Source organism: Eschscholzia californica, unplaced genomic scaffold (assembly GCF_041429995.1).
Source record: "Eschscholzia californica isolate CP2 unplaced genomic scaffold, dmEscCali1.0.p SCAF_2, whole genome shotgun sequence".
NCBI classification, from domain to species: domain Eukaryota; kingdom Viridiplantae; phylum Streptophyta; class Magnoliopsida; order Ranunculales; family Papaveraceae; genus Eschscholzia; species Eschscholzia californica.
The window spans coordinates 39,389,970-39,408,668 of NW_028238309.1; the positions used below are offsets into that span (position 1 = coordinate 39,389,970).

The following is an 18,699-nucleotide window of genomic DNA, read 5'->3' on the forward strand; positions in this document are numbered from 1 at the left end:
AAATCACTTTAACATAACCAACATGTCATAAAATTTTTATTTAATTTTTATTGGTATTGCATTTCAAAAATGTATTGAATTGTTTATACTTTTTTTATGTTCAATTAGGGTATAAGCCGTGCCCTAGGCAGTTACATCAATCACATGCACCGAAATTATTAAAGAAATCAAACTGAACATCAAGTTGCCATAATAGATTCTTTGAAAATCAAGAAAGAACATATAAGATGTAAATAGTGCAGGACAATCTGGGTCAATTGTAAAAACGATTCTTTAAACATGCTTCTTTTCCCATAATATCTAGCTACTACTTTTCAACAAAAAAAAAATCTAGCTACAACTATTCGGGCAGGACTCCGTTTTATTCATCATCATCACTTGCTAGGAATTAAATGAAGATGCTACGAGAAGAGACCATACGAAATTAGGTCATTAATTGTTTCTTCAAGTAATGAACGAATATTTTGTCAATCTCTATAGTAGTATAAACACACAGGAAAAATCAGTAAGAATAATTTCATCATCAACTTTAAGAAAAAAGAATAAGACGAAGAATCAAAGCAAGTATTGAATACTCACCAGAAATCTGAGTAGAATTGATTCAATTGAAGTTCAACTGAAGAGAAAGTGAAGAGTTAAGCTAAACCCTTAAACTGAAGTTCAATTGAAATCTGAGTAGATTTGATTCAATTGAGTACTCAACTCCTTATTGTCGGACTTCAAACAACGCTGTCACCATAAATACTTGAGATTTGAGAGCAAAAAATTAACAAATAGAAACTTTCTCTAAAACCCTTGCCCAACTTAAACCCTTTCTTTCTCTCCCGCCCCCAAAATAAAAGAAAAATCACAGCAGGGAAAGTAATCAATTGGGTAGGGAAAAGTTGAAATGGTAACAGAGAATATTTTAATAACCTCGAATCAGCTTTGCACAGTGAGTTCAACTCGTTCTTCATAGTCCAGTTCACCACCGTTTCAAGACTTCTTTCAAGAAAGAAAATGTTTTCCAGTTATACACCGAGATTTCATGAGAGAAGTCAAGACTTCTTTCAAGAAAGGGTTTCAGCGGATTAAGAACAATGTAGAGGGAGAGAGTGAGCGAGAGAGATTTCGTGAAAATGAACTTTGGTGGAAAGAAAGGGTCTCCAAATATTATATTCCTATTTTCATTATATGAATAAATTCATGCTCTAGAAAAGTGAAACTCCATTAATAAGTTGAAATTTCAAATTTTGCCATTAAAACAAAATTTATTTTGCCACTTCCCACATAAATGAAGGTGAAGCAAAAAGAAATTATACCGGTTAGAATATCAATATAAAAGAAATTAGGAATAATATACTATTTCATATTCCTAAAGGCGAGGCGCGAGACACGGGTTATACCTCTTAGGATATCAAATTATATTGGATATCAAATTATGGTATTATACTGTTGCTTTGTTTTGCACGAATGAAAGTTAATTTTTCTAATTTCATTATATACATAAAGTTGAAATTTATTTTGTCCGAGTTAAAAAATGATACAGTATCTAATTTTGTTTCCAATTATAAAGTTTTTTTTTTGTTGAAAATTCCAATTACAAAGTTGAAAGACTAAAAAAGGAGAAGAGAAAAAAAAGGGTAGTAATCTTGAAGCTCAAGTTGAAGATTTGAACGACTTACCTCACGAGGTTGATAGGTTTTTTGAGGAGAGAGAACTTCCGGAGTGACGTCAGCCCTCCTTCTCTTTCTCCTTTCCACCTTCCCCGCCGCAACCAGCATTCACTCCTCGCCGGACTCTTCTTGGTTTCTCTCTTGGAAATCACACAGATATCCTTCAATACTACCCGACAGAGTATCATCATCACCACCAAATCATTGATTAGCTCTTCACCCAATCAACACCGGTTCACCTCCCCAAGCAGTCGTCACTTTGCATGCAGTCAATTGAATACACCAGAAGGCAAAGAGAACATTGGCGGAAAATCTAATCGAGGAGCATTCAAAGCAGGCAAGCGACGTTTTCCGAGACCTCTTCTTCCACGCGGATCGATTTCATTTATGGTACGTACCCTCACCTAAAGCCAGTTTAAACTCCCGTCTTTTCTCTTTTCGTTTTCCTTTCTCTCCCACGCAAAAGATCCTTCCCTGTTGGTTTTGATTTATAGTTTGTCTTTCGTCTCTCTCTCTCTCTCTCTCTCTCTCCTCTTCCCTCTCTCTTTCTCTCTCTGGTTTTGGTTTTTTTCTCTCTCTAGTATGTCAAGAGTCTTGTCCGGCGAGTAGTCAAGGCGGGTGGTTGGCACCACCCAATCCCTGAGCATGCATGGCGATCATCTTTTGGGACTTCCTCTTCTTATCTCTTCTCTTGTTAGCCTTTAAATACTTCTGGTTCCTCCCCCTCTACTTCATCACTCCCCTCATCTCCTTGGTATTTTCTCCTCTCCCCTACCCTATTATCATCAGTTCTCTTCTTCCATTCATGGCTACCCACTTCGCAGTTGCTCCCAGAGGTCATCTCTCTTTGAAATATCAGAAGCCCTCTACTAACCATGAAGTCCAAGCCATCTCTCAAGGCTTCGTGGCTCGTTGGTGCTGTCCAGAGGAGGCCACCCTCGTTCAACTCAGGAGGTTGTTGTACCCGCTCTCTGTTTTCTTCCGGGACTGCCATTACGCTCCGGTCGCAGGTCCGGTCAACACCTTTCTCATTAAACCGAAAAGCCTTCTCATTCTCAACGCTATTAACTTTGGCCGGCCCTGGATCGTGAGAGGGATGCTTCTTGTGCTCAAACAGGTAGACTTTCCTCTTACGGAAAGTACAGATGACTTGTACTACGAGCCCATGTGGTGCACCCTCTATAAGCTGCCATTAGCCATACAGAATAAGGAGGATCTGGATACTATCTTTGAGAGGATGGGTAAGATCATCGAGATCAAACCCAGGAGCCTCGGCTTCATCAACAACAAAGTTATCAAGGTCCACTTTCTTTATGATGTCCGCACTCCCCTCTTGGCTGTAATTAACCTTCTCTTTGTCGACACTGAATGTAACTTCAACATTAGCTACCAAAAATTTCCTGGGGCTATTTGTCAATCATGCAGGATCATCGAACACCCCATTGGACACTGCCCAGATCAGACCCCTTTGCTCTAGTCGGATGCTGACGATGACTCTAGCTACGAACCCATGGAGGATATCGAGGAAGCCATTATCTCTCTCCCCCCCGAAGAACCCCTACCTAGAGCTCCTCCTTCATCCCCTGTTAATCATATAAATCATTCTTCTCTTCGTGTTTCAACCACTGGCAAGAGGGTCAGATCCAGCCCATCCCACCAATCTATCAGTTCATCAGACGAATCAACCGACTCTCCTTCCTACCATTCCAGTCTGCTGGCTAACCAAGAGGCGCGTCAACTGTTAGAGGAATCAAGTATTCTGTCCCGAAGCTTAGACATTCTCGTCGCTCAGGGTGCGGAGGGTGCCGTAATCCCACCTGCCTAATCTCGGTGCCGATAGTCTTTCTGGTTCCTGTTTGTTTGTTTTTGTTTTGGTTTGTTTCTTTTCTGATTAGCTTGTTCGGTTTCGTTGGTCTCTATCGGGTACACAAGCAAGAGAGTTTTGCCTGGGTGGTGCCTTTAGAATTACCTCCTTGTGAGTTCGGTTCTGGGCCTTTTTGGCTCTCTTGCTACGTGTACCGGGTGTTTTAGGGGTTAGTTGTTTGGTGGCCGTTAGGCCTTTCTGTTTTTGTTTTTTTGTTCCTGTTTGGACTTGGTTGTTTTAGTGTATTTCGGTTTTCGGTTATTCTTCTCTAGTTCTCTTTGCCTTCCGGCCTGGCCTAGCTTAGATGACTCACCATTTGGAGACCTCTTTGGACCCGGGGGGCCCGATTCTGTCCCCTCCCGGCACTTTACACCTTGCCCGGCCCAATAGCTCTACCGACTCGCAAACCCTTCCCAACTTGACTATCCTCGCTTGGAACGTGAGGGGTTGTGGTAACTTCCTCAACCGCAAGCATATCTGGAATCTTATTAGGGAGCACAAACCTGACCTGATATTTCTTTCCGAAACCAAATGTTTGAACATTAATCTAGATAAACTTTTGAATCTTCAATCTAACTACAATAAGACAACGGTTGAACCAGTCAATAAAGGGGGAGGTTTGGCCCTGTTCTGGCTCCTAGACATTGACCTCAAGATTACCCACAAGGACAACAACATGATACATACTAGCATTTCCATCCCGGGGTCTCTGGTACCACTAGTGGTGACTTGCTTTTATGGTTGTCCGCACAGTACCAACAAACTTAAACCGTGGGAGTTGTTGAGTTCCCTCCGCACCACTCCTGAACACCCGTGGACTATAATTGGGGATCTCAATGCTATATTGCACCCCTCGGATAAAAGTGGCCTACCCAAACCCCTCCCCCACTATGCTAAGAAAATTTTGACCTTCACGCATGAGTTTGGCCTCCAGGATCTCGGTTTCAGCGGCCCATCTTACACTTGGTCTAATAGACAATTCAAAGGCAATCTTGTTCAGGAACGCCTTGACCGTGCCCTTTCTAACCTGTCATGGTTGTCGGAGTACCCACATTCTAGAGTGCAACACCTCCCTGGTGTTGGTTCGGATCACCTGCCTATCTTGCTTACTACCACACCTTATTCCCCTTCAGGCAGCAAACCCTTCAAATTCATCCGCACTTGGATGTCTCATCCGGACTGCAGTGCATTCGTTCAGGAAAACTGGCCTCCTACTCCCACTCTCATTCAACAAAAGCTTAATTCTCTGGCCATTAAATTGTCTAAGTGGAATAAAACGGTTTTTGGGCACATCGAAAACCGTATTAAGAGACTTGTCGCCTCAATCCAGTCCAACACTAATCCTGAATCTCTCCTCTCCCTCTACTCCCAGCTTGAAGAGGCGTATAACCAACAGGAAAGTCTTTGGAAGGAAAAATCTAGGGAAGCTAATATCCTCCTTGGAGACCGTAATACGAAATTCTTTCACGCCAAGGCTATTACCAGAAACCGGAAAAACCAAATTACCTCCATTAAAAGAGCGGATAATTCCTGGTGTTCGGATCCCTCTGAGATCTCCCAAATTTTCTCCGACACTTTGAAAAACATTTCTACTTCTTCCCCATCGGGTAATGCGGGGATCATCCAAAATCTGTTCCAGTCACAAATCACGCCACTCCAAAATCTGGTTCTTACTACAACCCCTAATGATGATGAGATTCGTAATGCCATTTTTTCTCTTAAGCCCGAGGCTGCCCCGGGCCCGGATGGTTTCCCTCCTTTCTTCTACCAATCGAATTGGGAGACAGTCAAACATGATATCATCCAGATGGTTAAAAATTTCTTCCGCTCCTCCTCTCTCCCCCCGGGCTCTAACCATACTCATATTTGCCTTATCCCTAAAACCAAATCCCCGCAGTCTACGACGGACTTCCGTCCCATCAGTCTCCTTAATACCACTTATAAAATCATCACCAAGATTCTTGCTAATCGCCTCAAAACTACGCTTCCAGATATTATTTCGCCTTACCAAGCTGCTTATGTTCCGGGTCGTCAGATCACGGACAACATCATTATTAGCCAGGAAGTTGCCCACTCTTTCAAGTCTAGACGTGGCTCTAAAAGCTATTTTGGTCTGAAACTTGACATGTCTAAGGCTTTTGATCGCGTTGAATGGTCATATTTGCTCTCAATCATGACTAAGCTGGGTTATGACCCCCATTGGATTCGTCTGATTCATTCCTGTATCTCCTCTTCCTCGATGGCCGTCTTGATCAATGGTCGCCCTGGCAACTCCTTCAATGTCTCTAGAGGATTGAGGCAAGGGGACCCTCTATCCCCTTTCCTCTTCACGATCGCCATGGAGGGCCTGAGCCGACTTCTCGACTCCCCATATAGTCCTTTCACCTTTTCGGGGTTCTCTGTTTCTCGCTCCGCCTTCAACTTCAACCATCTTCTCTTCGCCGATGACTGCATCATCTTTGGCCGTAACACGCTTGATAATATTTCCTCTCTGATAAACATTCTGAGCGTCTTCGGCAATGAATCTGGGCAAATTATAAACTACAACAAGTCCACTGTTTTTTTCTCTAAAAATACCCATCCAAAGTTCAAACGTATGATCAGTAAAGCCTTCAAAGTGCACCAAGCCTCCTCCCTAGACAAGTACCTCGGGTCTAAACTCTTCATTGGCGCTAAAAAGGTGCAAGCTTTTTCTTCTTTGATTGACCAAATTCAGAATAAACTCTCTAAGTGGAAAACCAACCTTCTTTCCCAAGCTGGTCGCTCAGTTGTCATCTCGACGGTTGCAGCGGCTGTTCCCCGATACCAGATGCAATGCTTTGCTATCCCTAAAGGGATCAGCAAGCGCATCGAGACCATTCAAAGGTCCTTTTGGTGGGGAAAAAGCAAATCGATTCATACTATCAACTGGTCCTCGATCTGCCGTCCTCGCTGCTATGGCGGGCTCGGCTTCCGTCTACCTATCCTTGATAATGAGGCTTTCCTCAGTAAACTTAGTTGGCGGCTTCATAAAACCCCTAATGCCCCTTGGGTCCGTCTTCTTAAAGCTAAATACTTCCCGAAAGATAACCATCCGACCCCTCCTAAACAAAACCATTCTTGGTTCTGGAAATCTCTGGCTAAACCACTAAGCAAGATAAAGAATCTCATATTCTGGGATGTTAACAAGGGTTCGAATGTTAATATTTGGGCTGACTATTGGATTCCCAACCATGCTCCCCCATTAACTAATGTAAACAATTGCCCCTTTGATAAGGTGGCTGACTTGATTGTTCATGATAGGTGGAATGTTGACCTGCTAGAAACTTACTTCTCGGAACACATTAGAAATGCTATTCTTAGCATTAATTTGCACCCTCAGACTGATGATGTCATGATTTGGCCGTTAACTAAATCTGATAATTTCACGATTAAATCGATGTACTCGCATCTACGACTTAACGCTCTGAACTACGAGAAAACCAATTGGAACTTTATTTGGTATATTCAAACCATCCCGAGGATCAAATTATTCCTCTGGAAATGCTGCACTAATAGTCTCCCGGTGAGAGACAAAATTGGGCAATTCATTGGCAATTACTATACTTGTTCGTTCTGTGAGGAACGGGAATCCTTATCGCATCTGCTGCTGCACTGTAATTTCACTAGAGCTATTTGGCTCCATTTTAATATCAGAACTAGCAACTTCTCGACGGTACTTGATTGGATTCTGGTTTGGAAATCTCTAGAGGAAACCAAAATCACATTGATGAGCAAAATTATGTGGTTTATTTGGAAAGTGCGATGTGAAAAAAGCTTTGGTAATAAAGATTATTCTCCACAACAAGTGATTCAAATGATTCAGAGTTTCGTCACCAATACTCAAGCTGGAAAAAAGCACGCCTTGAAACCCGAGCAACATATATGGAGTCCTCCGCCACCGCCTTTCCTCAAAATCAACGTGGACGCCTCCTTCACTAGTTACTTAGATCCAGCCGGTATAGGCTGCATCATCCATGATGAGAATGGGGAATTCATAATTGCAATGGCCGACACAATCAGGGGACAGTCTGCAGAGGAATGTGAATGTATTGCGATTCTCCAGGCCACCAAATGGGCAGCGGATCTCAACATAACACATCTTCAAGTGGAAAGTGACAATCTCATATCTCATCTTAGGGACCAGAAACAAGACATTCAGTGGCAATCAAAGATTCACAGGGATAACATCAGCTTAATATGCAGTAACTTCACACAAGTTCAATTTCTTTTCAGTCCCAGATCAACTAACATTATGGCAGATCAACTGGCCAAGTGGGGTCGAAGACACAAAGTTAGACGTATGTGGAACTCTAGAAAGGCGATGAGGCAGGATCTGGGGTTGTAATTTCGTGTTTTTTTTCTGTTGCTGTCAACAAAAAAAAAAAAAAAAAAAAAAGTTGAAAGACTATATTGTAAACTTGAAAAATGATGAGTATCTAATTTTGTTTCCAGTTATAAAGTTGAAAGACTATATTGTAAACTTTGGAAACGAGGGCTGGACAATATGTTTGAGCCTGTCATCAATTTTCCTTCTGTTCTATTATGAGTAGATATTTTAACCTAATATTATTTCCCATAATAAACTCTATTTTGGGTTGATTTCATCCGGGAACCATCCAAAGGAAAGTGGATAAACTGTATCGATGCATTCCGGAAGGAGTTGATTTTCTTAAAGTTCAGTAATGATTTGAAGCTCAACACCACCTCCTTACTCTCAAGGTACCCTACTTTCCGCTTGCTTCATTTTGAACTCAAAATCTCTGCTTTCTTGTTTGAGATCATTATCTTGTTACCCTAATGTGCTGCATTTATCATAGGGTTTCTACAAGTAAATGATTTCTGTTTTACTAGTATTTCCAATCTGATTGTAGTGATATCCTTTGTTTCTTGGGACCTTCTTCATTGCTTGATAGCTTAATTCCACTTTTGATTTAGTACAAACACACTCAACAAAATACAGATTTTATAATTTGGTTGAACCCACTTGAGCCTCTACACCTTCTGAGCACCAAGAGGTATTGGGTATTTGCATTCAAGTTTTGAGAACCTCCAAAGATTTATCAAACCTAATTTAGAAGTACTAAATAAGGTAAAGGTAGTTGGAGTTTCATGGCCTTTTTAAGGTTCTTTCTCTTGGCCTTTTTGGACAAAACCATTTAATTATGAGATATATATAGGAGTTGGTTTAAGTTATGGATATACCCCCGGGCTAAACAACGGCGAAATTCAAACTTATTTAGGCCACTTTAAAAGGGAACGTGAAAAGGCTTGTCCACGTTATTCTATGGATAAATCCGCTCGAAGTTTGACAGTTACCATTGTTCATTTGTGAAGCAACAACAGGCATATGGTATCAAAGAACCTGTTTCTTTTGCTTTTCATGTTTAAAGAGACGCTAATTTGGTCTTTTCCGCTTTACGTATTTTGGCAGACAATCATGAAAGTGCTCTCACTCTGGGACAATTGCAGCACTCAATTATAGGTATTCCTCCAAACGTTATCAGGTTATAGTGTCACTAAGTGTTGGTATATGGATATAATACGCCACTTGCGATATTAACACACACACACACACGTATATATATATGTGTTACTTTGAATCTATGATTTGTTTCCTTCCCATAAATATTTGGTTCTATTGACATATGTGATCCTCTAGCATGCTAGCTCGATTGTTTTCTGATAACCCTTTTCAGGATTCTCTGTTTGCGTGTTTGATGGCAGATTGTACATCTGTAAATTCTTTTCCCTTTGGTTGTTTAACAATGTGTTTCCTTTCAAAAAATAGAAGTAGTGGAAACACTTGGGAGTTGGGCGTAGTTCCTTCTTAATGATGCCTGCCTGCACAGAGAAACAGTTCTGCTTACGCGTTGAGATGCAAAATTCTAATTTAATATAGTTTTCTTATATCTATCTCGAGAATCCCCGAGTTCCAATTACTGCAGTGAGTAAAAAAGTATTATCCATTATCATGCGCATGAACTAACTTGTGCATCCGAATTTGTATGATCATATCTCAAGTAGTAATACTGTGAGGAACTATACAAGCGTACGGAATATCAGCTTTGATCTGAACCGTGTACACAAAAACCATGACGGTCTAGTATGTACGTTTAGTACATAAATATAAGCAGCAAATTCGTTTATCTTGGCTAATAATGACGACTATTACGCAAAAGTGGTGTTTGTGGTAACCCAAACGTTTCTCCTGTCATTGGATTAAAACACTAAAACTCATGACAGTAAGATAAATCTACATGAGAATTAGTATGGTAGGGGAGTGTTTTATGTTAATATTTATAGAATCCTCATCCGGCATCTATGAAGGATAACCTTATAAATGTATATATTTTTGAGGGGCAAAATTCTCATCAGGCTTTCTTTCCTGGTGGACTTAATAGTTAATACATAGTATACGGTTCTGGATTTATAAAGGATCTGAATATGACCTAAGTTATCTTCTTTTCTTTTTCACTTCAATTTTACAGGAAATGTTTCTTGTTCTGCTGTTGCTTCTGCAGCTGAGTTTCAAGAAAATGCTGGGATCCGGGTAATCTTATGGACCTTTTATGTTGTTTTAAAGAGGGAAATTTGCTGACGGACAAATTCTTTACCTAAGTTTAAATTTTGCTCTCTCTAATCATGGCTACTCCATATTAGACTTTTAGTGAGAAATCCTCAGAATAAGTCATGATGGTCCAACTACAATAGGCATAGGTTATTAGTTACCTAGTCTTAGTTGTCGATCGTCATCTAATTACCTTACCTAAGTAATTTTCTTCCCTCTTAATTTTCTACCGAACACTCTCTTTCTCTCTCTCTCTCTCTCTCTCTCTCAGATGATATGTACTTCCTTAAAGGGGAGAGTCTTGTAGGTTTATACTCATTCACGCTAACAAGATAGATTGTAATTGGTTCTTTCTTGCCTTCAAAGAAAGCGTGTGAAAGTGTAAAGGAAGAGACAGATATGGATCAAATGTTAATCTCTCAACTAATATCATTTGCCGAAAAAATACACCCACTTCACCTTGAGTCAAACTTATCTCCACATCTAACTTTAAACCAATTTAGTTAATTACACACCTTTCTAGGGTGCACAACACGTCTAAAATAATTACCTACAACAATTACGTAACACCTTTCTCCTTACATTTGCATATCAATGGTGCGGCATCAATTCGTACTGTAGAACTAGTAGCACAGAGTAGCATTTTTTATGGAAGTTAGTAGGTTCTGATTATTGCCTAGTCATATACTCACATTCTGTACAACTAAATGGTGTACACTAGGTTTTCACCGGTTCGTGCATGTGTAGCACTGCTCATAGTATATATATACTGCGATGAAAAATTCTTCTCTTCATCGAGGAATGATTGACTATCTCTGGTATAAATGTTGTTATGTAGATGTCTCCATAAATGGGCGTCTCTTTTATATAAGAAATTCATCTTTTGTGAATAATCTAAAATTGTTTAGTTGACAGCCCCGCCTACTTAAAATTTAGTTACTTTTGGATACGGATCTTTTTAGTAGTATTTATATTAACCAACCAGTTAAGACATCTCTTTCGTGGTATTAATAAAATATTAGTTAAGGAAAAAAGGTAACTAACATTTTCTTCTCAATGGTTTCTTGTACAAGGTTCTAATGTCTTCATGTCCTTTTCTTTTAATTTAAGCTCTAGACTAAATAATAAAGTCATTAAAGTATATAAATATATGAGGAAGAAATTGGGGTAGCTCCTTTAAGATGGTTGTTGGCAATCTTGGAGCTATTTAGATTATTTTATTTGATTTCTCTAAATTTCTAAACTGAAAATCCACAAGCTAGAACCAAAAAAAAATTACATTTTCGTTGCCCTTTGTGCTGAAATTCCTAGAAAATCAATATGAAGCACATAATTAAGTCCAAAAGTTGTGATAGTGACCATGTAGCTAAGAAAAATGTAGTTGGCAGATTAACTTTTAGCTCAAAAGGACTGGTGTTCCTATTGTTCTAAAAAAGATCAAAAGATGCCAATCATGAATGTTTTTAGCAAGAGAAATTAGTCCCGTCATTCTTTCTGTTAGTTAAAAATTCAAACTCCCCGACGGAATTGTTGATTTTTGGTATTATGTACAACAAATGAAAATGTGTCATATGGAAATGATAATTTATTTTCATTTTTCTTAGAAAATAAATAATTGTGATAAAAGAGAGTGTAAACAATAGGTTTCCCTAGGGGTTTCTTTCCAATTTTCTGTTAATGTAGCTAGACGAACAACTACTTTAGAACAACAATATCAGTCATAATAAAGAAAATAGAAATCGTGGAGTTTGTGGGCATCCAACTCAAAATCAATACCCCTAACTGTTATGTACTTGGTAAGGTAACTTTATATCGTCAGTACTCACAGAGTAGAATTAGGGAGTTTGATATATAAATTAGAGATGCTCTGTGAAGTTCAATCCTTCAAGAAGACTTACGAAACAAGCATTCATGGAAAATGCTAAAATTTGCGAGTAGTGGGTACACCTACCCTTCTCTGAATCTCCTTAAACTAAATTTTCTCAAGACTCTGACCACCTCCATTGAATCACACCTTAACGCCAAATGCGAATGAACCTGGAGTACTCGCTCTCTCTTCCCTTTCTCTCTATATATAGAAGAACCTTCAGAATCTCTATTCAAAGTAACTCTTCAAGCTTCCATCAGCAACCAAACTTTACATAGACGGGACTTTAGAGATTAAGAGACAGAGAGAGAGGGAGGGAGAGAGAATGGAAGTTCGTAGCAGTAGTACTGTTATGCTACATTGGTGTTACTGTCTACTTCTAATTATGTTTTTATGGGCGGCGACATCATTGGTTGACGCTGTGAAAACTCATCATCATGAGTTCGTTGTATGTAAACACTTCGTTTTTAGTTAGTTATTTCTACATATGGAAACTTGGGATTTAAATAAAATTTGTGCATGAACAGGTGCAAGCAACGCCAGTGAAGAGACTGTGCAAAACTCACAATACAATTACTGTGAACGGACAGTTCCCAGGACCGACTTTGGAAGTAAGAAATGGAGATACTCTTGTGGTTAAAGTCGTAAATAGAGCTCGATACAATATCACCATCCACTGGTATTTACTCGGAAAATTGAATTATCCATGGAGTTAATTTGTATATAAATATATATATGAGAGAGAAATAGAGACTGTTTTATCCTTCACTTTTGAACGGAACAGTGAACTCTGAGTGAAGAAGTTTTTCTCCTATATTATGTAGATTATATTGACAATGAATCTTGTTAATTAATCTCTTTCAGGCATGGGGTTCGTCAAATACGGACAGGATGGGCTGATGGTCCGGAGTTTGTGACTCAGTGTCCGATTCGACCAGGATGGAATTACACATACCGGTTCACTATCGAAGGACAGGAAGGAACATTATGGTGGCATGCTCACAGTTCATGGCTTAGAGCCACTATTTATGGAGCTCTCATTATCCACCCTCGTCAGGGATCTACTTACCCTTTCACTAAGCCCAACTGTCAAAATACTATTATGCTTGGTAACTAACTCAAACAGACTGGAGTTGACTCAGTGAGTTCCCATAAAAATAATTGATTTTTTATATATAATTTGAGCAGGAGAATGGTGGGATACCAACCCCATTGATGTTTTGAACAAGGCTAGAAGAACAGGAGCTGCTCCAGACATCTCAGATGCCTACACCATCAATGGTCAACCCGGTGATCTTTACAAATGCTCCAGCAAAGGTGATCTTAATTGAAAACCCAATTCATTGTTACACTCTCTTTGAGCAAGGCTAAGCTTCCTGAAATCATTAATATTTTTTTTCTAGTATAGATACTGTGATAGTACCAGTGGTTTCGGGCGAGATAAACCTTCTCAGAGTCATCAATTCTGCGTTAAACCAACATCTCTTCTTCGCCATTGCCAACCACAGGCTTACGGTCGTGGGTGCAGATGCTTCTTACACTAAGCAAATCACCACTTCGGTCATCATGCTCGGGCCTGGACAGACCACTGATGTCCTAATCACAGCTGATCAACCCCCGGCAAGTTACTACATTGCTGCCCGCGCTTACGCAAGTTCCGCAGTTGCTAGTTTTGACAACACCACCACTACCGCTATCCTTGAATACAAGGCAGCTCCCTGCCGAGCCTGCCTGTCCAACAGGAGTCCATACTCAACACAACCACTCCTCCCAAACCTTCCTGCCTATAATGACACAAGTGTTGCAGCATCCTTCACAACCAGCTTGCGAAGTCTCGACAGAGTTCCAGTTCCGACCAATATCGACGAGAACCTCTTCTTTACTGTTGGGCTAGGTCTCATACCATGTCCGCGCCGATTTACAAGTTCAAGGTGTCAAGGCCCAAATGGAACCCGGTTCACTTCTAGCATGAATAATATCTCTTTTATCCTACCTTCAAATGCGTCCCTCTTGCAAGCTTACCAACAACACATTCCTGGAATTTTCACCACAGATTTCCCAGCATCGCCACCTCTAGAGTTTGATTATACGGGTAATGTCAGCCGTGCACTTTGGAATCCTGTTCCAGGGACAAAATTGTACAAGTTAAAATATGGTTCAAGGGTGCAAATTGTGCTACAGGGTACAAGTATATCTGGTAGTGAGGACCATCCAATGCATCTCCACGGGTATGACTTTTACGTTATAGCTGAGGGTTTTGGAAATTTTGACCCAAGAAAGGATACATCAAAATTTAACCTAGTCGATCCACCTATGCGTAATACTGTCGGAGTACCTGTTGGGGGATGGGCAGTTATTCGATTTGTAGCTGATAATCCAGGTAAATCATTGAAATCAAAACATGAAATTAATTCGCTCTTCAATACATTCTTCCAATGTCCTAATGGTTGTTATATTTTCGCTTTGTTTGGCAAAACTAGGTGTTTGGTTGATGCATTGTCACTTGGATACTCATATCAATTGGGGTTTAGCAATGGCTTTCATTGTCGAAAATGGAGTCGGGAAATTGCAGTCTATCGAACCTCCTCCAAAAGATCTGCCTTTATGCTAAAATCAGTGGAAGAGAAACTAAAAGATAATTTATGATGTTCACCTAAGCAGTCTGGCACCTCTTTTCTTGTTTACTGTTCCTTTTTTTTTTCTTTCTTTCTCTGATTTTTCGTTCGTCCTGTGACGAGCATCATACTTATCTAAACACTATTAATCTATTTTGTGCAATTATATGAGGAGATGATTTGAGTTTTGATTACTTCCACTGAAGTTATTATGTCCAACTTCCAAGAATGTGAGTGGTTAATGGGCCTCCAACAGAAATGTGGGCCTTACAGTTACCGGTGGGCATCCACTAGGCAGTTCAGCTCAATTCATATCCTGCCCATTTCTGCTGTTTTCAGCAAGAGGGGGTCAATTATTAATGATATATTTATCCAAAAAAACGAAAGACAAAAGGTCAAGTAGTAGAAAGTAGAAAGTCGGTTTATCTCATTTTAAATGGGTCCTAGCAACCTCACATCTGCGTTGCCCACATCAAAATATGAGTAATTTTACAGGCGCCCCTTTAAAGTGTTACTAGCGCCGTCCTCGAAGCACAATTTTGACGAAAAATGTGATGCAATGAAGTGCCAGGAACAGTATCGGATGGAGTTTTTAAAATTCACAATGGTACAAAAATAATCATGCACTGTATTAGTTTTCTATTGTATAAGATAAGTTTTGGGTTGTAATACTTTCGATAGATTTTCACTTCTGAAGTCCCAATATTATTATAGGGTACAAAACAAATTTTGTTCATTGAAACACGGACCGCCCGAGTTGGCTTGACCTCGTCTTGCTAGTTTGAGTGACAAGATGGAAATCAAGACAAGAGTCATGAGGTTTACTTGGGAGAGAGTTCAAAGGAAAACCTTAACAAGGGTGACGCTATGCCCGGTCAAGTACCCTGACCGGATTCAGATCTAGTAAAAAAAAAGTTAACAAAAGTGATTCTATGTCCGGTCAAATACTCAATCCGGATTCAGATCCAGTAAAAGAAAATGTTTGAATTTCTCTCACTAGAAGATCCTGCCTGTCCAAAATACTTCGATTGAGATTATGGCCAGGATATTAACGGGACATGACACCATTTTTGAAACCTTAATGGGGAAGAAATTTAGGAGAGCAAGTAATGCCACGTCTAGGAATAAGTGGCCATAAGCAAAGCATGCAGGAGAAGATGTCGCCACGTCATCATAAAGAACTAATTTGGGGGCCGTTAAAGAAAAGGAGGCGGGGGACCTACTTCCTTATAAATACTGAAGCAAAAGATGAATCGTCTTCTCTCACTTTTGAGTATTAAACTAACACCCAAAACCAGAAGTCTTCATCTTTTGTAGATACAGAAGGAACAAGAAGATAAAGAGAGTAAACCCTAAATATCAAAGTTTGAAGGAGGAGACTATACTCGCTCATAATAACGCGTATGTCTTCAGATTACCAAGAAAGGTAAAGTGTATCAATATGTTCTTTCCATTTCAATTTAATGACAATTGAAGTCATAAATTCATGAATAATTAATCATTATTTTTTCTCTTTTACAGTAAGAAAAGAAGACGGAGTAGTAAAAGAAGTGGGTCTAAATCTGTAGCAGAAACCCTAGCGAAATGGAAACAAGATACTAGTAACAATCAAGAGATTAATAATTTGTGGTGTAAAGATGGAAAAGCTCCTGCTAAAGGTTCAAAGAAAGGTTGTATGAGAGGAAAAGGAGGACCAGAGAATGGTAGTTGTAATTACAGAGGAGTTAGACAAAGAACATGGGGAAAATGGGTATCTGAAATTCGAAAACCTAAAAGAGGAAATCGTCTCTGGTTAGGTACTTTTGATACTTCTCATCAAGCTGCTCTTGCTTATGATGAAGCTGCTAAAGCCCTCTATGGTCCTTCTGCTCGTCTCAATTTCACCACACCTGATAACAAATTAGTATCTTCACAGATTATTACTAGTCCAAAACAGAGACCTCTTGAAATTGAAAACAGAGGAATAGAATCAAAGACTATGGAGGAGGAAGATGATGAGATTTCAACAATTAGGTTATTACCCAATGTAAAAGAAGAGGATTTGGAAGATGGGAAGGCTTGTTTTGAACCTAAAGTTGAGAATGGATTCTCTGATGGGTTATTTGATGATGAAGATGGATTTTTTAGGGAGATAGACAAGGGTGGTTTTAACTTTGGTTTTCATGGTGGTGGGGATGAATATATATGTGGGAGTAGATCAGATTTTTCGTATCAAATTCAGAATCCGGATGCTAAATTACTTGGGAGCTTGAATCAGAAAGAACAAACACATTCAATTGTTGATTTCAGCTTAGATTTCTTGAAACCTTCTAATAGTCAAGAAGGTAGTTGTAGTTACATTTTTAACAATGATGATTATGATAAGTTGCTTGACTTGGGGTTTCCTGGTTAAAGAAATAATAAGCACTTTTTTTTTTGGAGTTCCCTCAATAAGAAGACTATGCTCCTAATTCACTCTTTAGTTCATTTGGTAGCATTTCTTTCTAAAGTTTGTTTCTTTTTCTTTTGGAGTAATTCTTCTTGCAATGAAGTAGGATAGATGGGTAAAATATTTTAGATTATTTCTTGTAAATACCATTGTAGAGAGAAAAGGTAGAAGAGTAATGTAATGGTTAAGTATATTGGTTGGAGATTTAAAACAATTTAAACTAAGGAGTGAGGATGTTAAAAGTAGAGGTGTACTCGAGCCGAGCCGAATAGTAAGATGTTCAAGCTCGGTTCGTGTATTTGACTGTCGGACTCGAGCTCGTTCAAGTAATTGTCCACTTGTTCAAGCTCGGTTTGTATAAGTTTGAAATAGCTCGAGCTCTTTAAGTTCGTTTATCAAAATACTTCAAATGAAAACTTTCTAAATTATCAAAATACTTGAATGATCATTTGTCATATACAATAATAATGCTTAATGATTCATATTCTGATAATTTTTTAATGGTTGATATTTCATGTACAAGTTTCAATACTAATACGTAATTATGTACTACAATATTATTAGAGTATGTTAAACGAGCTGTTCACGAGTAACTCGTGATATACTAAAGAATGATCAAGCTCGACTCGTTTACATAAATGAGCATTATTTTGGGCTCGTGTTAAGCTCGTGCTCGTTAATATTCGAGTTGAACACGAGCAATAGTCGAGCCGAGCTCGAACAGTTCGTTAAGAGCTCGGCTCGTGTACACCCCGAGTTAAAAGGAAAAACTCCATACATGCTCAAGTGTTAAGATTTTTGTTTTCCAAATCTAGAACGCGTTGTAGATCTCTAAGCGTTGTAGATCTCTAAAATAATTCTATTTAACAGACGCAAAGTTTGACTAACACTTAGAGATACTTAATATCATACTATTTAGTGATACTTAAGATGGCACCCGTGATGTTTTGAGAGTCTAAAATAACTATGTTTACATCATCATTGAGTTTTCTAATAGTGTTCATTAGATATGTATACTTTTTAACAAAACGTTTCAAAATTATATGTCACATCATTATTGAGTTTCCAGTAGAGTGTTCTACTGTAAATACTCTTTTAACAAAAAAATCTAAAAATCCTATTGACGATGTTACGATTTAAAGGCAGAGACTCTCACTGAAGATGTTGTAAGGCCGGTAAACCTTGTCTTTTCCCTTTCTCCCTCTTTATATATATATATATATATCATAATATTGTTAAGTTTGTAGTGCTTGTCCATTTGCATATTGTTAGAGTTATCCAACTAAAACTAATCGGTAAGTTTGTGGTCATCCAATTTAAACTCAACTGGCAATGAGTGAAGAGGATCATCTTCATTACTGTACCACTTCCATACAACACTATTCTCACATGTTAAGACCGTTGTCATCCAGTTCAACTTACAGTGAGTTGGGGGGCCTTATATATTACATTCTTGATTACTACATCACATTTTTTTACGTGAGACTGTTCTCACACATCCCCTCAGATGTGCCATTATTTGAATGTGATATCTGTTTTCTTTTTTCGACTGACATGGTGCACATTTGGCTTTGAAACCTATTTCGTGGCAGTTTAACTCTTGATGTCATGTTAAGTGTGTAGTCATCCAACTTGTCATTAATTGAGTACCAGTGGAGAGCATATGGACATTATATTTTTG

At 39.1% G+C, this 18,699-nt stretch overlaps 2 protein-coding genes across 2 annotated transcripts; both read left to right on the forward strand.

Annotated features, from left to right (window-relative positions):
* Positions 1–11,637: 11,637 nt before the first annotated feature.
* Positions 11,638–14,784, forward strand: LOC147557813 (laccase-12-like). The gene is made up of 6 exons (XM_086659416.1): positions 11,638–12,423; positions 12,503–12,654; positions 12,840–13,084; positions 13,164–13,292; positions 13,384–14,355; positions 14,456–14,784. Exons 1-6 carry the CDS (start codon positions 12,301–12,303, stop codon positions 14,584–14,586), a joined length of 1,752 nt encoding a protein of 583 aa, XP_086515542.1. The 5' UTR covers positions 11,638–12,300; the 3' UTR covers positions 14,587–14,784.
* Positions 14,785–15,865: 1,081 nt separating this feature from the next.
* On the forward strand, positions 15,866–17,020 carry LOC147557814 (dehydration-responsive element-binding protein 2C-like). Its single transcript, XM_086664329.1, has 2 exons — positions 15,866–16,016; positions 16,112–17,020. The coding sequence occupies exons 1-2, from the start codon at positions 15,994–15,996 to the stop codon at positions 16,980–16,982; spliced, it is 894 nt and encodes a 297-aa protein (XP_086520455.1). The 5' UTR covers positions 15,866–15,993; the 3' UTR covers positions 16,983–17,020.
* Positions 17,021–18,699: the final 1,679 nt, after the last annotated feature.